The sequence below is a fragment of the Euprymna scolopes genome, chromosome 13, assembly GCF_053919585.1.
Source record: "Euprymna scolopes isolate OS-2025 chromosome 13, ASM5391958v1, whole genome shotgun sequence".
In the NCBI taxonomy this organism is placed as follows: domain Eukaryota; kingdom Metazoa; phylum Mollusca; class Cephalopoda; order Sepiida; family Sepiolidae; genus Euprymna; species Euprymna scolopes.
This window is the reverse complement of record NC_136494.1, coordinates 41760658-41785123: the sequence shown is the minus strand read 5'-3', so window position 1 is coordinate 41785123 and position 24466 is coordinate 41760658. Positions and strand designations below refer to the sequence as shown.

The window sequence follows — 24466 nt, the reverse complement described above, 5'->3', positions numbered from 1 at the left end:
ATGAAAGTTAAGTTTGTACAAACGTTTTTTTTTTTTTTAATTTATTTATTTTGCACTTTTGATATTCCGTTAATATGTCTGTGAGATAGTAATAGAAAGCTGTAATATCAAAATAGAAGAACGATGGTTTATTTAAATAAATTGTAATTATATAAAATTGTAACGAAATATAATAAGCGTAAAGCAGTATTTGTATTTTGTCGAAGTTGTTTAAACTTTCAATTTTTATGTGAAACTAGCCGTATTCGGCCACATTGTGCTGTGGCTCAATTTTTGTAAATGGAACCTCTTCCACAAAAAAAAGACAAAATTAATTTTTTTTCATTATTAAGAAGGAATTAGTGTGACAAAGTGTTTTCTTTTGTTTTTGTGTTTTTTTCATTATAGAAAAATATCCGTAAGTTAATAAAGAAAATAGTTTATGTACTTATTTATTTGCGGACTGTTATCCTCATCACCTATTATAATGTGAGTGAGAGAAAAGCGAGCAAGAGAGCGAGAGAGAGCGAGAGAGAGAGAGAGAGAGAGAGAGAGCAAGTGTGTGCGAAAGAGAACGACAGTTAGGAAGAATATATAGATAGAGGGGGAGAGAGAGAGAGAGAGCGAGAGAGAGAGAGAGAGGAAATAAAAACTGTTGTAGAGAGTGTTGACACCGTAAAATGTTTCCTTTTTGTTTTGGCATAAGAAGAAATGTAAAAACACGCACGAGAGAGAGAGAGAGAGAGAGAGAGAGAGAGAGAGAGAGAGAGAGAGAGAGAGAGAGAGAGAGAGAGCGTCACTATTGTATTTTCTATTTTAAATGTTATATATGTTTTTGACTACTTTTCCATTCTGTCGAGTATTTTATTTTCTATTTTTGAGCGGTTCAGTTTTCAAACATGTGCGCGAAAACAAATCTGAAAACGAAGCTCTTAGCTCCTACCTCACGAAGACGAAGAGAGGGGGCATGTTTCGCCTTTTTAAATTCTTGCGACTCTTAAAAAGTTAACATTTAAAGTGAAATAAAGAGCGTTTAAAACTACTTTGAAACATCAATAAATGATTCAGGTAGGTTGCAAAGTAACTTTTATAGCCAATGAGAACATTTATTTGTTTTATATTTGATTTTTTACTACTTTTTCGAATCTCTCTCTGTATTGTAAAGCAACCCCCCCCAAATAATTAAAATCCTATTACCAGAATTAATTCATAATTAATTTCGGTTTAATCATAAATACATTAGTGTTTATAAAATTTTGTTAATAGTTTAAAAAAATCGATTACTCCATGATTATTTGAATCTTGACAGAAATTCGTCAGTATTTAAACTATCAAACAGAAAGCCACTTAAATAGTATTTGAGGTGTAGCGCTTAGTGCCCATTTAACATTATATCCCCTGATATGACGATCATAAAATCCGTTTTTCAGTTGATTTTCATTCCGTACTTGCTTAATGTTTCTACAAGTCCAAAATTACGTAATTTCCTGTTGCTAATTTTCTGTTGTATCATTTAATTATCATTGATGTTTGAAACTATTTTTCTTGACAAAAATGTTTTGTTTAATTTTCAAACATTTTTTGTGAACATCAACTGCTTTCTTTGAAAGGTTACCTAGAGAATTTATGCAACCTTTTTTAAAACTTTGTTTTACAATAAAATAAATTTACATCGTATTTTGATGTTATTATCATTTTAGTTTCAGTGATGATTTTAAAAACAATAAATATTTATCATTACTACCAATAATGAAAAATTTAATTAAAAATTTTAAACAATCGGTTTTGGATCGTAAATTATGGACACATTTTTTTCGATTCTGATAATTCCAAAAGTTTCGATTTTTACAACATTTTCTGTATAAAATTTCAGATTTTTTATTAGATTTTATTTATTTATTTATTTTCTATTTTGACCGTCTCAAAATGCCGCCCTGACATGTGCCGCTCGTTAAAGTTCCGATTTTTTTACAAAGTTTTCGGTATAAAATTTCAAATATTTGTTAGCTTTTATTTATTTTTATTTATTTTGTCTAGTTTATATTTTTACTCTCTCAAAATGCCGCCCCTGAAAATCGTAAAATAGGGACACATTTTTCTGATTCCGATACCTCCAAAAGTTCAGATTTTTTACATTTTCGGTAAAAAAATCCCGATTTTTTGTTAGTTTTTATTTATTTTTTTTATTTTCTATTTTTAACCTTTCAAAATGACATCCCTGACGTGTGCCGCTCATAAAATAGGGACACATTTTCCTGATTCGGTATGAAATTTCAGATTTTTTGTTAGCTTTCATTTATTTTTTATTTATTTTTTGACCCTCTCAAGATGCCGACCCTCCTAACACGTGCCGCCCGGGGCGGACCGCCCCCTCCCCATTGCTACGCCACTGGCTACATATAGTTGCTTATAATTTTATATACAGGGTGGAACGATAAAAGTGTCTCCCAAAATGAAACAACACTATAGCTTTATTTTAAAAGTTTTATTGAAAAAATCAATTCAGGTAACTAGATTATGTAGTAGAGCTGATATCTATTCAATATAGCAGTCTTCAGCCTCAATCATCGCCTCGATGCAGGTCCATAACTGGAAGCATGCCATTTCCACAAGCGCCAGTAATAGCTCAGCGAATACTCTGAGATGAGGCTGGCTTCGGTGTTGTGGGAGATCATGTTGATGATGTTCTCGACAAATGACCAAACGAAGTAGTCCAGTGAGTTCAGGTCGGGGTGGAGGTGGGGTGATGGAAGCAGTGAGAGAAGGGTACAATGTCGTAGCACTCTTTCTGAAGCCAAGCTTGGGACTCTGTGGACTTGTGGGCCAGCACTGAGTCCTGCTGCCACATTCAGGGTCTGCCTGCGGCCACCTACTTACATCAGGGAATCACTACTCTCTTCAGCACATCCAGATACAATTTGGTGTTAACTCTCAAGCCGACTGCTAAGATGTGAGGTGGCATTCTCACTGGAAATCACACCAAAGACCATAACCGTGGCTGGAAACATTTTTATTATCCTGGGCACGTCCCTATTATTTGTGGCAATCCAACGATGCATTTTTGAGGACGCAGGCAATGGTCCTGTTGTCATAACTTGGATTGGTAGAGAGCATGAGTTGTACAGTAGCGCATCTCCAATCTCGCTCATTAAACATTGTGTCACTTTTAGACATGATAGAAGGCTCCCATCGCTCTTGGAATTTGTACACAACAGTAGATAGTTTGTAAAGAAAAATGAAAACCGGTATCATCAAACGGAAATGGAATCATGTCATCTTTGCTAGGGTGAGAATTTTATATCTTTCCATCTTATAATTACATTAATGCATAATGGTTTGATTATTTTCCAGTTTTTTTTCTTTTTTTCCTCTGTTTGGGTATAATATTTTTTTTTTTTTTTTCTTGCAGACGGAATACAAATTACATATTTTAAAAATTATTATTTAAAAACCAAGGCAAGCCTTACGTTAAAACTCACGGTTTAGTCAGTCAAAAAAACATAATATTAATAGAATGAAAATTAAAGACTACATTAATGTAATGCGAACATTTATTTGGAGAGGAAAAACGTGTATTATTGACAGTAATTTTGCCATATAGATGACTTTAGTTTCGTAAATTATTTTAAGAACTTTTGGTAGACTAACGAATCTGATTAAGTCTAAAGTGTTGTTTATTATAAATATTTCCCAGTTTGTGCATAACTTCTTATCTTTAATTTGAATCTAAATACGAAATCTTAGAAATATTACTGAAATCTGAAAAATAAAATCTGGTGCCATAAGACAACGTCTCCTCATAGGCTTTGTATTCAATTGTGATTTTTACAAGAGGTGCCTATAAATACTACACTCACTATGTGACGATTAAAAATTTTTTAGCGTAATATGGCAGGAGCAGGAGTTTCTTAGTCTAACAAGTAGAATATAAAATATAAATTTCAGAATTATCGATTCACCTTTAAACATTTACTCATCTACAGCATAATCACGTTGACACAGCAGTTTCCGTTAGATTAGCAAAGTTAAACAATGCTGAGTCTAGTTAGTTAAATGACTATTTCGGAATACCAAGTGCTGCACTTATTTTCTAATCGTCCTGAATTTTTCCTTGCCACTGGAATCAAATAGTGCTGACTCAGAAAATGGATGGATGGAGATTGCACAACCTTTGCTTCACGATTACATGCTCAGTCACCCTTACAGGCGATATCCATTGTATCTCAAGACTGAATGGATTCCATTAAATTATGACTATATCTACTCTGCTCTGAATCGAAATTGATCATACCCATTCTTATTTTTAATATTAAAGAAATCTTTCCATGAAAAAATGATGGAGAAGAAATGTTAATCAAGCATTAAATAAATAGGCAACATTTTTATTCAAGCGATAAATTTTTACATCACTTATTTCCTTTTGGATATAAGTTTGCGAAATTCATTTTTTTTGTATGGTTGAAAAGAAAATGAGATACTTGTGTACTAGTGTGAAGGTATACTTTTTTGGGGTTTTCAATAGAGACATTTGGAGAGTGCATAGCAGGGGCAGAAAACTCTATTTTGAGTTATAAGTTTCTTATATTTATTTTAATTCAAAGCAAAAACTTTCTCAACAACAAAAAACACACATTCAAAAATTTTAGAATTTTTATAGCAAAAAATGTATTTTAAATTACAAAAAACATGCATTTATTGTTGTGAGATTTTCGATTCAGTCTTGAAATTGCATTTGTTTCCCTCTGCTATGCAATCTCCAAATGTCCCAACTGAAAACAAAAAAGTTGTACCTAGTGCACAAGTGATGTACTGTCTTGTATGGGGATTGAACTCACAGATAATGGGACTTTTATGTTTGATCCCCCCCCCCTATTTCACCCTTTCCATCACTTTCATCGTATTTGATATTCAGTACACGAACACATTATATAATTATTTATTATATGATAGACTTGTCTTAATTTCAGTTTTATTTTAATCACTTACTTTGCTCTCATTTTGTTTTTAATCTCAAAATGTTTTTTAAACAAAGCTGACAAATATTAACGTTATACAATCGTTGCAAACACTTGTTTATTGAAGTCAGATTTTTATAGTTACAGACAACTTCTTTTGCTCACTTAAAATAGTATTACAAAAAAAAAACTACATAGAGCCACTTTTAACAGTAAAAGCTTAAAAAGTTTGCGTGCATGTCAAAACTAAAATTCGATCAAAATTTCATTCCTTTGAAAATTTGTTCAATTTGAAAACTTGCATTCTTTATGAAAAAAAAAAAAATAACCATCATTTTGCCACTGTTAATCTATCTCTAAGTTTTCTTTAGAAATGTGCATCACATATGTGGAATATAAATCTATTGTAATTTTAAAAGTAATAGTTTTTATTTAAGTTACCTCCCTTGAAAATATAATGAACATAAGAATGTATCTTTATTTTCATTATTCATGTCTGCCTCATTTGAGCCAGAGATGTATTAAGTAATGGCAATACTCGAGAACGAGTTTGCTGCCATCATCATCCTTATTTTTATTAAATCACTTTAATTACTGCTAATATCGAGCAAACTATTACATCTATATAGATATGTAACACTCAAGATGAGAACAATAGTCCGATGAAAACAAGTAATATAAACAACCAGTCCTCATCTAAAAAAAAATTGGAACTGTAATGTTTAAAACATAGTTATGTAAATTATGCATGTGAATAGTCGTGTTTGGGCTTTGCACTCTATTTACATTATTTTAAAAGAGTTTTATTGTTTAAGAGCAGTTTTGATGGTGATACAAATGTGACAACATCTTTCACATTTATTCAATAAATACTACAAATTAAATTAAAATTGTATAATCCTATGACTTTGTGGTTGTTAAAAAGATTCATGCATTCGTTTAATTTATAGGTTTTGTTTGTGTTTATAACAACATAAGAAAAGCATCAAATAAAACTCCATTTAACACAACAAATTTAAGGTTTGAATAACTTTTATCATCAACAAAAGACTAGATTGAATGTATGTGTTCAAAAAGGTTCATTTTATGCGTGTCTTCAGAAGGGTTAACTTTATATGTCTGTTCAGAAGGGCTCTACAAAATCAGCCATAAGAATAAACAGAGAGAGAAAAAAAAAAAGAAAGAATGTTCGTAACGTATACTTATTCCTTTTTGTTGATTTAATAGCGGTCATAAAGTAAAGTGTTTCCTGGCTGTACCAACATGTTATCCTCTTGGTGTTTGTTTCTCTTCTCCTGCTTTACAAACATTCTGGGGTTTCATTAATTTTAAACCGGCTTGCACAAACACGTTGGTTGTTCAATATATTTTTAGCAGGACCTGCTCCCATTGGCTAATTAATTTTTATTATTTTTCTCTTGTTGACCGGATAGGTGCGTCGAGCCTATGCGTAGTAATACGTTTACGCACTTTGTCTGTGACAGCCGACGGGTAAACATATGGATTGAAATTTATGAATCCCCCAAAATTACAACGAATAGTTTCTTAATAAAGAGAAGCTCTTGTTTCACATATTTGGAATGTTGTGGAAGTAAAGCTTAGCACGAATATTGCAAATAACCTATGATTTTCCCCATATGCATTGAACATGAACCCAGTCTGATAATATTAAACCAACAGCAACAATGGTGGTGAAGTCATAGAATATGAAATACTTATTTAAATAAGTGACACTAAGAGAGACATGTGTAAAGGCGTTAGAATAATAAGGAATAAAAAGAATGAATGTCAAGAGGAAGTCAGCAGAAGAAGGGGAAAGAGAATAACAATATGAAAAGGAAGGAGTGAATAAGACTAGAATAACATTTGCCATTGCTATTGCTGATTTAATATTATTAGCGACTAGCAAGGCTACATGGCGTTTCCCGGCGCAACAACAACAACAGCCATACTTTAATTTCTTATGTGGAAGAGGAGCATGCTTCCACCGGGCAATGCCGGTTAACAGGTCCTACTAGTATATAATATTTACCTAATTAATTTAAAAGTGACATAGAAAGAGGATATAATCAAAAAATTTTGGAGGGGCAAAAGGAGAAGATAAATACAAAATTAAATAAAACTTCAGAGGACACATAAAATTAAATAAATTTGTTGAAATAACCGATAAATAGGCCAGTTTTATTAAAAAAAAAAAATAGGTCATTGAAATGAAATAAAGTTTAATCGAATGAAAGAAGTAGAAAAAGTTTTACACTATCGTTTATGTCCGTATTTGGTGAAATCAGATAAATTTGATTTGGTTATTTTACTTGATTATTTCATACCCCCCCCCACACACACCAAATGGGTCGAATTAAATATGTCACTCTTTTATATTAAAGACAAAAATATTTCATATGTACACAAAGATGCAGAAGCAACAAGTAATCTACAATATCTATTATTAATTGTATTGAATCGACGTTGCCCGGCAGTAATTCTTAATTTCATTCCTGTTTCGTTTTTTTACTGTTAAATTTTCAAATTTGTTTTAAAAAGAAAAATAAGGATTTTGAAATTGAAATCTAATTATTCCAACATTCTCAAACTGGAAAGTTAAAACACACACACACACACACACACACACACACACACACACACACACACACACACACACACACACACACACACACACCTCGATATAGAAAGAAGAAAGGAAGAAAGCGAAAACGTCTCATTATGGTAATAGAGTAAATGATTTCTGTCTGCATTCATTGCTGTTTGCTTTCTTCTTTCCACTGGAATTTGTTTTCTTCAGTAGTTCGTTTTTTACTCCCTAATATTTATGTGACAGGATGGATATTTATGTATCTGTATGCAAGTACTGGTTTTTATTATATGGTTGAGGATGAGTTTGTTTGAAAAATACTGACCGATTTTTTTTACTTACTTTAAAAACAGTTCATTTAGATTTCTATTTTTTCCATGTTTTTTTACAAGCTTATTAATTGATGTGTGTACTCTGTTAAAAATATACAATAATTTATTTTATTTTTTTATTTTTTTTTTAATTACATTTTCACCCCAAACAAGGCGCATTGCCACTTTGGTGTAGGGGGCTACTATCAGGGGCAGCAACTACTGGGGCACTATGTTGGGATTTGGGTAGCAAGATGTCGGTTCACGTTGCACTTGAACTTCTTCATGTCAGTACAGTTGGGGAAGCAGGAACTTGGAATGGAATTCCAGAGTCTAGCGGTTCTGGGGAAGAAACTACTCGAGTAGAAAGATCTTTTACATCTAGGGATCTCTATTGTGTGGGGGTGGGATTTAGCTGCCTGTCGGGTTTGTCGAGGGTCTCTACGTCGTGGGGGCACAAGTGTCTGCAGTTCGTCAGAGCATTCACCATTAAAATACTTGTAGAACAGGCAGAGGGATGCAACGTTTCGTCGATGGGACAGAGGTTGAAGCTTAGATGCCAGTTCAGGGCCTATCAGATTGGCGACTCTTTTTTGAACCTTGTCTAGGAGCGAGAGACTAGTAGCAGATGCACGGGCGAATGGTGGCCTTATAGAGGTACAGGATACTTTCAGGTGTCAGCAGTTTTTTAGCACGGTAGAGAGAGCCTACCTTTTTCGCATCGGCCCTAGCAATGTTTTCAATATAATTGTTCCAACTCATGTTTCCTGTGAACGTTAGGCCAAGCAGTTTGAAAGATGTACTCTCAGACAGGAAGTCACTGGCTATTGCTATTGGTGGCAGAGAAGGTTTCTTGTAAATATTGAAGAATACAATTTTGAATCTTTACTATTATATATGTGTGTGTGTGTGTGTGTGTGTGTGTGTGTGCATGTGTGTGTGTGCATGTGTGTGCGTGCGTATGTGTGTGCGCGCGCGTGTGTGTGTGTGCGCGCGTGTGTGTGTGTGTGCGTGTGTGTGTGTGCGTGTGTGTGTGCGCGTGTGTGTGTATGTGTGTGTGCGTGTGTATGCGTGTGTGTGTGTGTGCGTGTGTGTGTGCGTGTGTGTGTGCGCGCGTGTGTGTATATGTGTGTGTACGTGTGTGCGTGTGTGTGTGCGCGCGCGTGTGTGTATGTGTGTGTGTGCGTGTGTGCGTGTGTGTGTGTGCGTGTGTGTGTATGTGTGTGTGTGCGTGCGTGTGTGTGTATGTGTGTGTGCGTGTGTGTGCGTGTGTGTGTATGTGTGTGTGTATGTGTGTGTGCGTGTGTGTATGTGTGTGTGCGTGTGTGTGTGTGCGTGTGTGCGTGCGTGTGTGTATGCGTGTGTATGTGTGTGTGCGCGTGTGCGTGTGTGTGTATGTGTGTGTGTGTGCGTGCGTGTGTGTGTATGTGTGTGTGCGTGTGTGTGTATGTGTGTGTGCGTGCGCGTGTGTGTGTGTGCGTGTGCGTGTGCGTGTGCGTGTGCGTGTGCGTGCGTGTGTGTGTGCGTGTGTGTTCCTTCCTTCCGAAACGACTGAGCTTATCTATTGCAAATTTCACACAAAGCTAATTTATACGTTTAGCAGTGATCTTAGATATGTTTAGTACAGAAATTTGTCTGATAATTATCGAAAATCTGATAATTATCGAAAATTGAAAAAAATCTGATAAATATCGAAAATCGAAAAAAATTGATTCTAAGAATAGTCTTTCTTCCTTATAGATAAAAAAGAATTTTTACAGGTGAAAAATTAGGTTGCACCCGCAAGGGAGATAATAAAATCTCAATAAATAATTTCTTCTTAGAAAAACAAACAGTGTTTTTTGTCATCTGGAAACATAGCTCAGTGGTAGATAATTTGGCTACAGATCAAATGGTCCCGTGTTCAAGCCCAGAAGTTCCTCACTATTTTATTTTTAATTTTTTTTATTAAAGAATTCAATTTATGATAAGAAAAGGGTACCATTTAAAATCGCTGCAAATCATTTATTTGTTTGCATATTTTAAAACTAAACATAAATCAGGAGTGAGTTTCCAGAGCATTCATCGTCAAGCCCAAATATTAGCTGTCGTGATATTGTAAACAAACAAAGACGAACTACATTATCATTATTATTTATTCTTTATTTTGTTTTTTTTTGTGAATTAGCCCAATGGGCAAATTATTGCTAGTACTATATAATAATCAAAATAGGATTTATTCTATAATAATACATATGCAATCTGCATAAATTAAAATATATTGTTTAAGCATATTGCATGACCGGGCAACGCCGGGCGTCCAGCTAGTCATATATAAACCATCAATCATACGAAAAACCAGTGATACTTTATCTCCCTTCATTAAAACTCTTCACTGACATCACTCGACGAAAATAGAATTCAAGCTTCACTTTCTTTCTCAACTAATACTTTAATAATTGCTATGGATTCAATGCATTTCTAATAATTTATTTCAGAATTTTGAATCATATAATAATATCATATAATATAAACCACCCAATAATAGTTATAAGTTATTTCTCTTTCCTTTTCATTCCGGAAATAAAAAATGAAGCTTTTCAGTTGCAGAAGCTGTATCTGGCCCTGCTATAAAAATTTAGAAAGAAAAAACCCCGAGAAAGATGAAAAACAGTAAGGCTGCAGGATCCTTAGATATGGTTGCAGAAATTTTGTTAGGTACGGGTGAAATAAGCATTGAGATAATCACAGACTTGACAAATCAAATTATCCTGAAAGACTAAGAACTTGGTACGATTGTGAATTGTTACAAAGGCTTCAAGTTAATCGATCAACTCCAGAAAATAACTGAACAGCAAGTAATGAAGTCAAAAAGATAAAAAGTGAAGTTTGGTCAAAGACTGAGCAAAGTATCACTGGTGCTATACTGATCTTGGGACGAATGCAATAGTAGTACCTCGGTAAGAATATTAGATTTTGCTATTGTGAATTTGAAGAAACCTTTTGACAGAGTGCCAAGAGACGTCTGGTGGTGTTTGAGTAAACTAGGTGTTTGAGCAAACGATTGATTAGTAAAAGTTGTTCCGGCCATGTACAGAAATGCTCAAAGTAAAGTGAATAACACATGAAATTGTCTGCGTATGTGTCTGTCTGTGTGTGTACATTTCCCTACTAAATTACTTTGTCAATTTTCAGTCTACAAACTCGAGATTTGACATACGGTACCCCGTATGGAGATTTAGGAAAATATTTTTAATTGGTTTTCGGCCAGAAATTTGGCTGTCAAAGGGTCAAAGTTCAACGATTTGACCTTTGAAAACTCTACCAAACTGCTCCGCCAATTTTGGGTCTAAACACTTGAAATTTTAGATTTTGGATATGGATCAAACTTTTAAACTTGATTTGAGCCCAAAACAATAAATGTTAAAGGGTCAAAATTGGAGTAAAAGTTTTAAAAAATTCGATCTCTCAGCCAATTTCTGGGTCTAAACATTTGAAATTTTACATAAAGGGTACTCAGAAATGCAGCAAGCTTTTTAATCAGTTTCTGGGCGAAAATTTGGCTGCCAAGAGGTCAAAGTTGAAAGAGTTGACCTTTGCAGACTCTAACAAACTCCTTCGCCAATTTTGGGTCTAAACACTTGAAATTTTAGATGTAGGTTACCTGGACATGAGTCAAACTTTTTAATATATATATATGCATATATATATATATATATATATATATATATATATATATGTTCATAATTTTATATGCATTTATATATATATATATATATATATATATATATATATATATAAATGCATATAAAATTATGAACATAAAGTTATGAACAGTACATAGGGCCCAAGCAAAGTTAGGTTGAACTGCTAGTATATATATATATATAGTCATCCACATACAGTACTGTTTCGCTGTTTCACAGCTCATCAGTGCAGCTAGACAAGTAACTACCTCAGCCAGGATTGAAACCCGACTGTCCAAATGACAGTCGGAGCTTCTAACCATTGCGCTATTTGGCTGCTGCTATGTGGGCAGTGAATTAACAATGTTTTTACATTGTCCAAATACCTAAGCTCAAGAAGAGCATCGCTTAATACGCTAATGGTAATTTGTATATCACTTCCCAAGATAGGGAGCATTATAGTCATCCACATACATGTTTCGTTGTTTCACAGTTCATCAGTGTGGCTAGACAAGCAACTACCTCAAGCCAGAATTGAAAAACGACCGCCCAAATGACAGTTGTGCTATTCGGCTGTTGCTATGCGGGCAGTAAATTAACAATGTTTTGACATTGTCCAAATACCTAAGCTCAATTTGTTTACACAAAGAGCATCACTTAATACGCCAATAGTAATTTGTATATCACAACAAATAAAGAAAAGTGGTAAATTTTTATACATTTAATATATATATATATATATATATATATATATATATATATATATATATATATATATATATATATATATATATGAGAATGTATAAAAAAGAATATGAAAAGTATAAAAATTTACAACTTTTCTTTATTCGTTTTCTATTGCTGACGTGCAGGAATACAAAATATTATTATGAAAAAATTTTAAAAACTTTAAACATAATTTCGACCGATCCTTCGGTCTTCCTCAGTGTAGTGAAAGTAATGCGCATGCACGGGGGAAGAGGAGAAAGAAAGAGGAAGGAGGAGAAGGTATAGCCAATGGGAAGATGCCACGTCAGTCTTAAGTATATATACATATAAGTACGCAAAAACACACATGCACACAATACATATCTACATATAAAAGAAATTTTTTAATTTAAACAGTAAATAAATATAAAGAACAGCGTATTTTGAGTTACAACGACAATATTTATTCCAAGAGAAAACAAAAGTTCAAAGGATATAAGACGTTATGAGGAGAAACACTGTGAAGTCAATAGCTATTTTTTTCGTTTGAAAAAAGAACGAAAACGTCGTTTCCAAATTCAACTGTATTTTAAAACAGATATGAAACGCTCATTTATTATTTCATGTGTACATACATATACGTACACAAAATATACATTAATGTACACACACATACATATGCATACACATACCTACATATATAAACAGATACATATATACATATATACACATACATAAATGTGTACTATATACATACACCTACACATAGCTATACATACATACACAAGCCTACAAAGATACATAAGCATATGTAGAGAGAGTGAGAGAGAGGGGGACGGGATAAGAGAGATACAGGTGTGCGGGAAATACACACATATATATATATATATATATATATATATATATATATATATATACATACATACATACGGGAATATAAAGAAACTTAACAATTTTTAAAAACATATATATATATGTGTGTGTGTGTGTGTGTGTGTGTGTGTGTGTGTGTGTGTGTGTGTGTGTGTGTGTGTGTGTGTGTGTACATACACATACATGTACATATACACATATACATACATGCATACATACATACATACATACATACATACAGATATACATGCATACATACATACATACATATATACATAACACGCACATACATGCATAAACCTATATATACGAGAATATGAAAAAGGATAAACCTTAGAGAAAATGTGGAAGCTTGGAAAAGAGAGTTTGCTAGAAAGGAAAAATAAAAGGTTTTCCCCACCCCACCGTGCATATCCATCCTAGGGAAAATGTTAACATGTAGAACTTACATATAGTCATTAAGTAGTCCCAGATTTTTGTTAAAGCCTGAAGTGTGCGTGTTGAGTTTAAGAATTAGTTTTTTTTGTTTCATATTTTCGTCTCTGATGTGTATAAAAATTGGATGATATGAGGATGTATCTGATGTTGTCTATTGTGTGGTTTGGTAAGTTATAGTGTATAGCTATGGAGTGCTGTGTGGATTTCTTGTAAAAGAGACACTGGGTATGGCAGTGATGGATTCTGCCTGTTCTAGAACTGTTTCTGAAGAACTTTGATTTAATGCATTTTTTGGTACATTAAATGACTGAGATAAGCGGTTAGTGAAAACTTTTAAATCCAACAGTTCATTTTGTTTTGGTGATGGAGAGGAGATAAAGGCAATTAAACCAGTTAAATTTCCGGTAACTATAGGAGGCGTAAAAGGTGTCATAGTATACATAGAAGCTGACAGTGTCAAAAATGATTTACCCTTGTTACTAACTCATAAATCAATGAAAAACTAGATCTTAAAAGTGACAGCTGTAAGATTTTAGGCAGTTATATAAAACAACTTCTGAACATAATAATCTTCCATTAACAAATATGCTTTTGCAGGCTGAAAAGTCACCAAATTTTATGTTACATTGTGGAGCTTTAAAAAAATGCTCTAGAATACAGAAAATAATGAAGGCTGAGAAATTACATAAACAGTTTGCTTATGCACCAAAAGAGAAATTAGTATTATTGGTGAGAGGCAGTAGAGCTTTTCATGATAAGGGGTTTCCGGCTCTTAAAAAGGATTGTGATTCATGTTCAGTTTGTTTAAAGCGTAGAAGATCCCTCTTTGTCCGGTGGTGGGATTGGCACTTGGAAACCGGTTTAATGGCACTGTATGTTGGACTAAAAAAAAAATTCAGACATAACGAATGCTTGATTTTATACCTAATTCACACCTCCACTAGGTACTCTGCTGCCAGGCTGATTAAAACCAAGAAGAGTGAAGAAATTATTCGCAATATATTTTTAATGTGGATTGCATATTTTGAAGTTTCCAAACGCTTCTTAAGTGATAATGGAGGAGAATTTAACAACGATGGTTACAGAGAGATGTATGAAAAACTGAATATTGATACATGCACTACAGCCGCTGAAAGTCCATTCAGTAATGGCACTATAGAATGCCACAATTGGCTGAGGCAATGGAAAAAAATATTGGAAGATAAGAAATGTGGCTTGGGTTATTAATGCCAAAAATGTTCTTCAGACTCATTCTAAATGTAGCTCAAATGAGCTTGTTTTTGGATCCAACATAAATACACCATCGGCTTTGATAGACCAGTTACTTGCACTAGACATTTTAACAACCAGTGATATGGTAAGAATAAATTCAAATGCCCTACATTCTGTGAGAAAAAGGGTTTATGGAGGCTGAATCAAGTGAAAAATTCAGAGAGCACTGCAATTTAATATAAGACATTATGTGGATGAACAATTTGTGGCAGGGGACAACGTTTATTATAGAAGACAAAATTATAAAGGATGGTGTGATTCTGCCAAAGTTTTGGGTAAAGATGGTCAATGTGTATTGATTCAACATGGAGGAGCATCCTACAGGATGCATCCATGTCAATTAATGAGAGTAAAAAAGAACCTTGGAAGGCCAAGGAATAAAAAAAATATAATTCCTTTAAATAAGATGAATGAAGAGGAAGTTGAAGATTAACATGATGAAAATTCTAATAGTAACATGGAGAAACTGAAAGACAATATTACAAGGTCGAGTAAAAGGGAAATCGTGGAATATAAAATTATTGGAAGTAATGAGTGGAAAAAAAGGAAAGATTTGAGTACATAACTAAAATCAACTGGAAATTATGGCCATTGGCAGAATATAGAACCAGTTGCTGAAAATTAATGTCCAGCGTGTATCAATTGGGATAAGGTTGATCAGTAGCAAAAACTTCTGCAAGTAACAGATCATGAAGAACATGTTTTCATCACAACTGAACAAGAACAGGCGAAAGATGCAAAGTAGAAAGAAATAAAAAACATGAAAACTCATGAAGTGTATGAATGTGTCCCTAACATAGGTCAAAAACGCATCTCAACAAGATGGGTGATAACAGAGAAAGTCAAGGATAACAAAAAAATAATGAAGGCTCATCTTGTAACATATAGTTTTGAAGAAAATTCACATAACCTAAATCTAAACTTTCCAAGATGCAGCCCTGAAGTTATGCATCTTGTAATGTTAACAGCCTCTGTTAAGAATTGGCAGGTGGAGACCCTTGATTTCATCTTAACATTTTGCAACGTTATATGCTAGAGAGAGAAGTATTTCTCAGACCCTCATCTGAGGCATGTCTAAAGTCACAAATGTGGAAGCTGAAAAGATGTATTTATGGATTGAATGATGCACCCCGTTCATGGTACAAGAGAGTTACTCAGGAATTAACTAAACTAAAAAGGAATGGTAAATGCATTTGACAAAGCATTGTTTCTTTGCCATGATTTGATTGGTATTCTGGCAATGCATGTAGATGATTTTATATTTTGTTGAAATGAATATTTTTTTTAAAAATGTGATTTCAGAATTAAAGAAAATATTCAAGGTTGGAAATGCATGAAAACGGAACCTTCAAGTTTCTGGGATTGTGTGCTAGACAAACGGAAGATGGAATCATTAGAGACTAAAACAATTATGTGTCATCAATTTCTCCAATGGATATAAAGAAAGGAAGATCCTTAAGGAAAAATAATGAGATGAGACAAGAGGATAAGACAGATTTAAAAAGACTAAAAGGTCAAATGATGTGGGTATCTAACCAGACTCAACCTGATGTATCATTTGATGTGTGTAGGATGAGTAATAAATACCAGAAAATCCCATAAAGTAAAGTTACTTTTTGAAGCCAACAAGTTACTATTAAAGCTTAAATCAAAGACAGGTTCCATATCTTTTGCACAGCTGCAAAATATTTCAGATTTGAGAATGGTTTGCTATTCTGATTTTACCTATGCCAACTTGGGGGATGTTTCCTCACAGGGTGGATTTATCATTTTTGTTTATGGATCCTATGTGCTGGCCATCAAAAAAACTTGACCAAGTAACAAAGAGCCCATTGGCATCTGAGACTCTTACACTCAGTGAAGCTGCTGATGCAGGTGTATTGATATCTGCCATGCTACAAAAGATTTTCAGATTACTTAAGTTGCTTGAAGTACTTTGCAAAACAGACAATGCATCTTTGGTAGAGACCTTAAAATCATCCAATCTTGTAAGTGACAGACGTTTGAGAGTTGATGTGGCCAGAGTAAAGGAAATGTTGGTAAAGGAAGAAATCCAAAGTAAATGGACAGGAACAGGTTGCAAATTTTTTGACAAAGATGGGAGCATCTACTGAAATTCTAAGAGACTTGTGTTAATAAGCTGTTTTCTTTTTCTGTTTTGTTTGTTTGTTGGAACTTTGACTTACACCTGACACCAGAAGATACCAGCAATGTTGGAGTTATCGAACTTAGTGGCCTTTTACTATATATTTAGTTATGTTCCTTGTCTTGAGAGGATATTCAAAATGACGCCCGGCCATCAGTAACACATGTTTATCCTATGTCGTGAGCAGTACTAAGTGAATTAACAGAGGCTTCCTCTTAGGTTGACAAGCATGCACACCAATATGATGTAGAGTGTGGTGTATGGTTTGAGCACTAACAGGCTGACCCTCCCCTCAATCTTTTCAGCAATGCTGACAGCACTCCTATGCTGATCTTTTAAAAGAAGCATTTGGATGTGACGCTCAGCATGTGCGCTCAGTTTCATTGGACGACCTATCCAAGGCCTGTTTTGAGAGGATCCTACTCTTTTAAAACGCCTGATGATCTTAGCCATTATGCTGCAGCTCAGTTTCAGGGTCCTAGCAAACTTCTTGTAGCCTTGATTATCTCCATGTAGTGCAACAATACATGTTTTAAGATCCTCGGAGAGTTCTTTGCCATGTGGCACCACGTTGGAACTTTCAGTGATCAATATGAGAGAGTGTGAGAGCTGCACTACAAATTTGAACACACCTGCTCCCCATGACATTTTGTAGAGAAAATGACAAGCAGTACTCAATTTGAACATTTGAGGGGGTACTTTCATAGGGGTGTACTCACTTTTATTGGCAGGAGTTAACTTTTAATGATTATATTTTGAGTTATTTTGAGGGGAAATAAATTAACTCTGTTATATAAACTGCGTACACACTGCAAAAAAAAAAAAAAAAAAAAAAAAAGAAACGCTCAGCACGTGTGCTTAGCTTCTTCAATGAGTGTCAAAATGTCATTTTGTCAATGTCTTCCACTGAAGAGAAATACTTAAATATCTGCAGAAATAGAATATATATATATATATATATATATATATATATATATATATATATATATATATATATATATATATATATATATATATATATATATATATAATGATTTTAAGACACAAATGAAAAGCAATCCACTCAGCACACACACACATATATACATATTTGTGCCTTAGTTCAGGGAGTGTCATGCGGGGTGTCTGCAAGAAATGCTGTACAATGATGATCTAGTGTTTGCCTGTGAAAAACTTTGAGCAATGTGACGATTTGAGAACGAATGTCATCAAGACTAAAGAAATGATCAATAGTTTTAGTGTTGGAAATCTCAGAAGAATTCACAAAGGATGATGGGAAAATGAATTAAACATGAAAGTGATTATTTTTTAGTATCATGTGCCGTTTGAATTAACATAAATTGGTTGTGGCACCAGTCCCATTACTTTTAAGACACACCTAATATATGGTTGGTTGGTTGTTTTTGTTTTATGGCATATCAACCCTTTTCAGGTTATTTAATGCCGAATCCAAAGAAAACATTTTTAATAGAATATATTTGTTGTTTTCAAGTCAGTTTCTATTTAACCCATAGTTGGGACCCTAACAGGTACTACCACTCCGGGTCAGAGTGAACCTGGGAGCAATGGTAATTAAAGGGTGGCTCCACACTCCCCAAAGCCCGCAAGCGGGGGCCTCACCACTGGATATAGTTTAAGGTCATATCCAGGACCACCTAATATATATATATATAGATATATGTATATATATATATATGTATATATATATATGTGTGTGTGTGTGTGTGTGTGTGTGTGTGTGTGTGTGTGTGTGTGTGTGTGTGCGTGTGTGTGTTCACAGTTTTATGTTTATTGTTGTTTGGAATTTATTTGATAACAAAATATATGGAAAAAGAAACACACTGTGTAATTTCCAACCTCATCAATCTACCAATCTTTTTGGTTCTTCTCATGTACATGTGTAGCATAGAATCCCTATGTGATCAGGTTATACATGTTCTGTTGTTATGAGTTCAAGGTCATCCTTACTGGAAGAAGTGAGAATAGTTAATATGAGATCTGATTAACATACACACTATAACTAAAACATTCCCACCTACATCTACCCTATCATCCTGCCAATGTATACCTACAACCAAAAAATGATGAGTACATGCATATATATATATATGAGCACTAGATCAGTACACTGGGATGCTACTCCGAAAGACTTTGGGCAGCTTTGGTTTATGAAGAGTTACATAACTTCCCACAAGAACATAATTAGAGCAAAGTCGGCTTATGTAGATGATCTTGATTGTGGTTGTCATGTTCATATTTCGTTGTACTTTCTTGCTTTCTGAGAGAAAATATAATTATTAACATTTTTACATTATTTTTTGCTTGTTTTTATGTTCATATTTTGCCTTTTTGATATGTCATCAGAGTTAATTTTTCTTAAGTTCCTTCATCAGGGATTGAACCCACGACTTATCAGTAATCTATCAGACAAAACCAATATATCTATTCACTAGACTCAGGATAAAATAAATGCAAAATAGCAATAAATTCAATTTTTTCAATTGAGAAATTAAACCCTAAAAGGAGGGAAAAATTGATGAAGTTTATTTTAATGCATATCTTATCCTCGAGTAGCTTTTGGCTTTGATAAGCAGTGACATTAATAACAAAAATAGAAAGCAAGAAAAGTAAGCATATATCACATGATGTAAAAAAAAAAAACTTAGGGTCTATGTGACTGATGAAATACAAAACGTTTGGTAGTTTAATAATTTTGAAAATGTTGTTCATCGTGTTTTGCTTTTAAAACCCTCCATAAAATCCTTCTAAAACGAATTCTACTAAAATTTGTTAAAACCTGCATGAAAAACATTTGTCGATTGTTTTTTCATTTTTTTTTGGTGGGGGGTGGGGAAGTGAAGTAAATTCTGCATGTTCAACTCATTTCTTTGGTTTTTGGATCATCTGTGTTTAAAAAAATGTTTTCATAATTTTCTTTTTTGTTCGGTTGTGAACAGTGAATTCTTAATAACTCCTCACCTTTTGCTAGAATGTGTTAACTCCGTTCTGTGAACACTTCATATTTGTTTTCGTTTGTCCAATAATAGAATATTTGAAGTCGCCATCTTTTTGTTCTTTTTTAGAGAGGAAAGTTTTCCACATATTTAAGTGATGCACTTTTCTACTCAATTCTCTTCTTGGTTATAATGTAAAAACGCCTTTTGTGATGACATAATCATATATGAATTCAAAGAAGATGATAGTGATCATGATGAAGCAACTGATGCTGAGGACAAAGGAAAACAACTGCAAGTTTAACTCAGAGAAATTTGTGGTAAAGACATGTGAAATAGCTTTTTCGATCATATCTCAAAACATGATATCAAACCAGATCCTAAGAAAGTAAAAGCGATTATACAACTGCAACCACTCGAAGATGTAAAACAACTCACCAGTTTAATTACCTAAACAAATTCTCAGCTATAGTCCCAGCTCTGCTACAAAAGGAGATGCCAGTCACATTTGCAAGTAAGACACTTTAAGGCCTAGGAACTCGATACTCAAACATTTAGAAAGAAATGTTAGCCATCGTTTTTGACTTGGAGGAATTTAAGCATTATGTGTGCGTCACAAAAATAACCATCCTCACGCATCCATTAGAATTAATATCACTAAAGAACCTATCATGAGCACCTCCAAGACTTGTGAGAATGCTATGGAAAGCTTCTGTGGAATGGTTCCTGGCCATAGTAGGATTATATTCAATGACGATAATGTCTTTGGATATTGCCAAGAACTACATCAATAATTAATATAAATTGGATATAAAAAAGTTATATAAATTTAAGTTAAATGAATCTTATTAAACGAATGCATATTAAAATGTAAATTAATGAAACATTAATAAATATCAGGGTCACTAGCTAGCAAGTGCTAATTTAATATGAACAATGTTTTGTAAATGAAAAATCAAGCAAAGCATGATGAATTAACAAATCACTTATGTAAGTTTACAAAAGCATAAACTCATTTTAAATCAGTTTAATTGTGAAAGTTTCTACAAACAAATATTCAGTGAATAAGCAAACCGTGTGTGTGTGTCTCTCTCTATATTTTTGTTTATGTGAATATGCATGTGACACTGTGTCAGTATGCATTAGTTTATTTTGTTCTGGTTAATGCGTATGTAGATGTGCACAAGATGATGGAACTTGTATGAGAGTCTTGAAGTCTTCCTTTCTCGGCCAAAGGCATGGGTATTATAAGCATGCAATTCTTGTGTCCCTCAAGGTGCGCCGGGTTTAATCTCTGGAGAACTGTGACTATTTTCTTGTTTTTATAATGATTTCTAAATTCTTATCGGCTTAGTTATTTGGTTTAAGATATTTGTTAAAAGGTTTTCTATGGTTCAATTTTTCAGGATATCTATACCAATTGCAGTGACCGAAACGTTGTGCCAAGATGAGAATAATAGTCCGAGTAATCAAAATAACTCAAGCATTATCGTCCATTGCACTAACAAGTTGCTACAAGCTTTTCAGAAGAACGTACGAAAATATCTAAAACCTTTGCAATATGGAATAAATGAAATCTACATCTATTGGATTAAATAAAGGGTTCATTTAAAAATTCTCAGAAGGTTACCGTTTTCAACAAAAGAATTGCAAAATATTTTGGAGAGTACAATGACTGAAATGTGATAAATATAAGAACCACTAAAATAATGATGACAACCAAAATCTCATCGATATTGTTAGAATCTTTTTTGAACTCATTCTGATTGACATGCATGAGAAAATGCCTCAGATGTCTGGAAATGAACCTGATCCAATAAAAGAAGTTCTGTCTGAGATAAAAAAAAAAAAAAAATTTCCAAAAAATCAAAGAGCTGATTTTTTTTTTTTTTAAATAGTAAAACAGCTAATTCTGTTAATGGCAATGATCGCTAAATAATAGCCACTGGTTTGTAAAAGAAATGAAGTACACGAAAAAAACTTACCTTTATCTTCCCAGGGCCCACCTTGTTCGTAAGAGCATGTGCCCATCCAACTGTCACAACGATATGTCCCCCAAAGTCCAGCTGCAGCAAAATAACCCGATCTGTTGAGAAAGAGGGGACCAATTCGAGTGAATCGTAACCATGTTGGCATTACAAAACCAGCCACGAGGAAACTCACAGAAAGGATGGTAAAAAACCATACGGCCCACGTTAACCGACTCGTACACATGGTGACTGAGTGGCGTCAGAAGAACCAAAAAACAAAACAAACTTTGGGATTGTCTTGGCCAACAACTAACTTAACTTACAGTCGTTCAGAAAAGTTAATGGTTAGTAGTCCTTGTAGAAATTTCTTTGTAAAAAATGACCGATTATTACACACACATGGACAAAGAATGTTCCAGAAGGTTGATTTATTTTAAATGGTGGTTTCTTCTCTTTCTTTTTTGTGCATGCAGATTTTAACTACAATCTACAATAGTCGATTCTTTCCCTCTCTTACTTTTTCTCTACCTGTCTACCTTTCTCTCTCTCATTCTCTCTTTTTCTCTACTTATATGTTATTGTCTGTAATTTCTTTTTTTTCTTTACCGAATTTGAAGATCTCGTTTTCACTTTAACTATGGTTCTGTCCCTCACCTTTTTTTTTACTTTTTCTGTTTCTCTATCCTCCTCCTTTTCCTCTCTATGTTCCCCCCTCTCACTCTTTGTGTGTGTTATTATTGTCTCTAATTCTATTGACGAGGCAACTACTGTTTACTCAAATTGTTGCTTCAGTTGTTGCTACCTTACCCGAGACTATTTTACCTGTCACTTTTAGAAAATTCAGTTTCTAATTTCAGTTCTCATCCTTTGTCACCCCCTATTCTTTTCTACTTCTCCCTCTCCCTTTACTCGTGTGTACACAGCAATTATCGTCAAGGTCCTCATGTTAAGCTGTAACAAATGCACCAATTTCTGATCACCTTTATGATAACCACCAATTTGATTAGACCAAGTCAAACGAAGCCAACGGAAGAAACTAACAAATGCTAAAGTTACGTTAGAGTGGACACAGACATTTGCGTCCTGGCGAAGAGTATTGTGTTCGTCATATTTGAAAAATTCAAACTTATAAAGTTATCTTGTCAAATTTTCAAATTTCAAGCTGAGAAATCAAACTTTGTTTCTGATTAGCCAATTTTCATTTGTTATTGTTGCACCATGTTATTAGTAATATAATAACGAACTTAGTAAAAATTTATTTCAAAAGCTACTAGGCCACCCCACTGCTAATATTGAATATATTTTAGATACTCACCTAAAAGTAAAAATCAGCAAATTAAATTTAAGAATATGATAGGAGTTATCTACCTTAAGTTTAAAAATGTTCAAACAAATAAAAATTAAAAACTAAAATAACTACATAGTGTTCTGGACAACATGAGACAAACACAACTAGTTATATATAAGAAAATATATTATAATATGACAAAATATTTCAAGCTATGCTTAAAATATCTTGTGGTGATATTATAGTGGTCTTGTGCTATGGTAAATATATGTGCTATGGTCATATATTGTAGTCTTGTGCTATGATAAAAGTGTTTGTGAGAAAACAGATTATTAAAATTCAAGTAAACTTTGTTCATTTTAAGACCCTTTATTGCAGAGTGTTTGGAAATGATTTTTTGTGAATTTATTCAATTCTCTTCAATTTACATAAGATTAACTTCTGTTGTTTTCTTTCTGCTTTTAAAAAATGCATATCATTTCTTGTGTCACGTTATGCTCTGTTCTTTACTGATAAGAAAACGTGAAAGCTGTTGCAACAAAAATGAAGAATCAAAACACGAAAGTTTTTTTTTTGGCTACAATTTATTTGCTCAATAAACTCTTGCCTTGGTTTACAGTGGTAACGCTCTGCTAGTTAATAATAGCAGTCAAATACTGAGGTTAGAAATTATTAAAAGAAATGTTTAGGGGGTTTGCCTGATAGCACCTCCAATAAAATAATTGTTGAGCACAAAAGCACGGAGTAAATAACAAAGTTCTGTTATTTATCAAAAACAACAAAAGGATTTATTTGGGCAGCAGAAAGTTGAAAGTTGGACTGTGTTCGGGTTGAGAAAGAAGCAATGGAAGACTCTTTGGGTCTGTCGGTCAGGAAGCTGTTCTTTGTGTAATCTCATGTTGGCAACATTTATTTTCTGCGAAAATCGTTGATGCTGGAATGTCGAAGGGACGAGAGAGAAAAAGAGATGTCTGGCTTCGCTACTGGTTGGGTCCTCTCTTCTGGTTGTCTTTTCCAAATGGGACTAAAGAAGTTCCTTAGGAGACAGATGAATCAATGCGCTCTACCAGCTGATTAGTCAGTGTGTGGCCAAATCACTCATAGGAGGGGGGCGTTGATTCATAAGAGAAAGTAGATCATTCGTGACTGCTAAAAGTGTTTTAAAAAATGTGACCAAACTCCTATTTAAAATTTGAGCCAACTACACAAAGATACACATTAATTCCAGGTTAGCAACAACTATTAATAGCAGATGTGTCGTTTCTCTCCATGAGGAACCGATCTCTCGAGGTTAATAATGAAGAAAAAAAACAACAA

At 33.8% G+C, this 24466-nt stretch overlaps 1 protein-coding gene across 1 annotated transcript in view; it reads right to left on the bottom strand.

Moving 5' to 3' along the window:
* Nucleotides 1-22884, bottom strand: part of LOC145291988 (uncharacterized) — a 50287-nt gene extending 27403 nt beyond the window's left edge. The window contains exon 1 of the mRNA XM_080137949.1: nt 21877-22884. Coding sequence (XP_079994075.1) covers nt 21877-22105 — 229 coding nt within the window. The 5' untranslated portion in view covers nt 22106-22884. The remainder of the gene's footprint in view (nt 1-21876) is intronic.
* Nucleotides 22885-24466: the final 1582 nt, after the last annotated feature.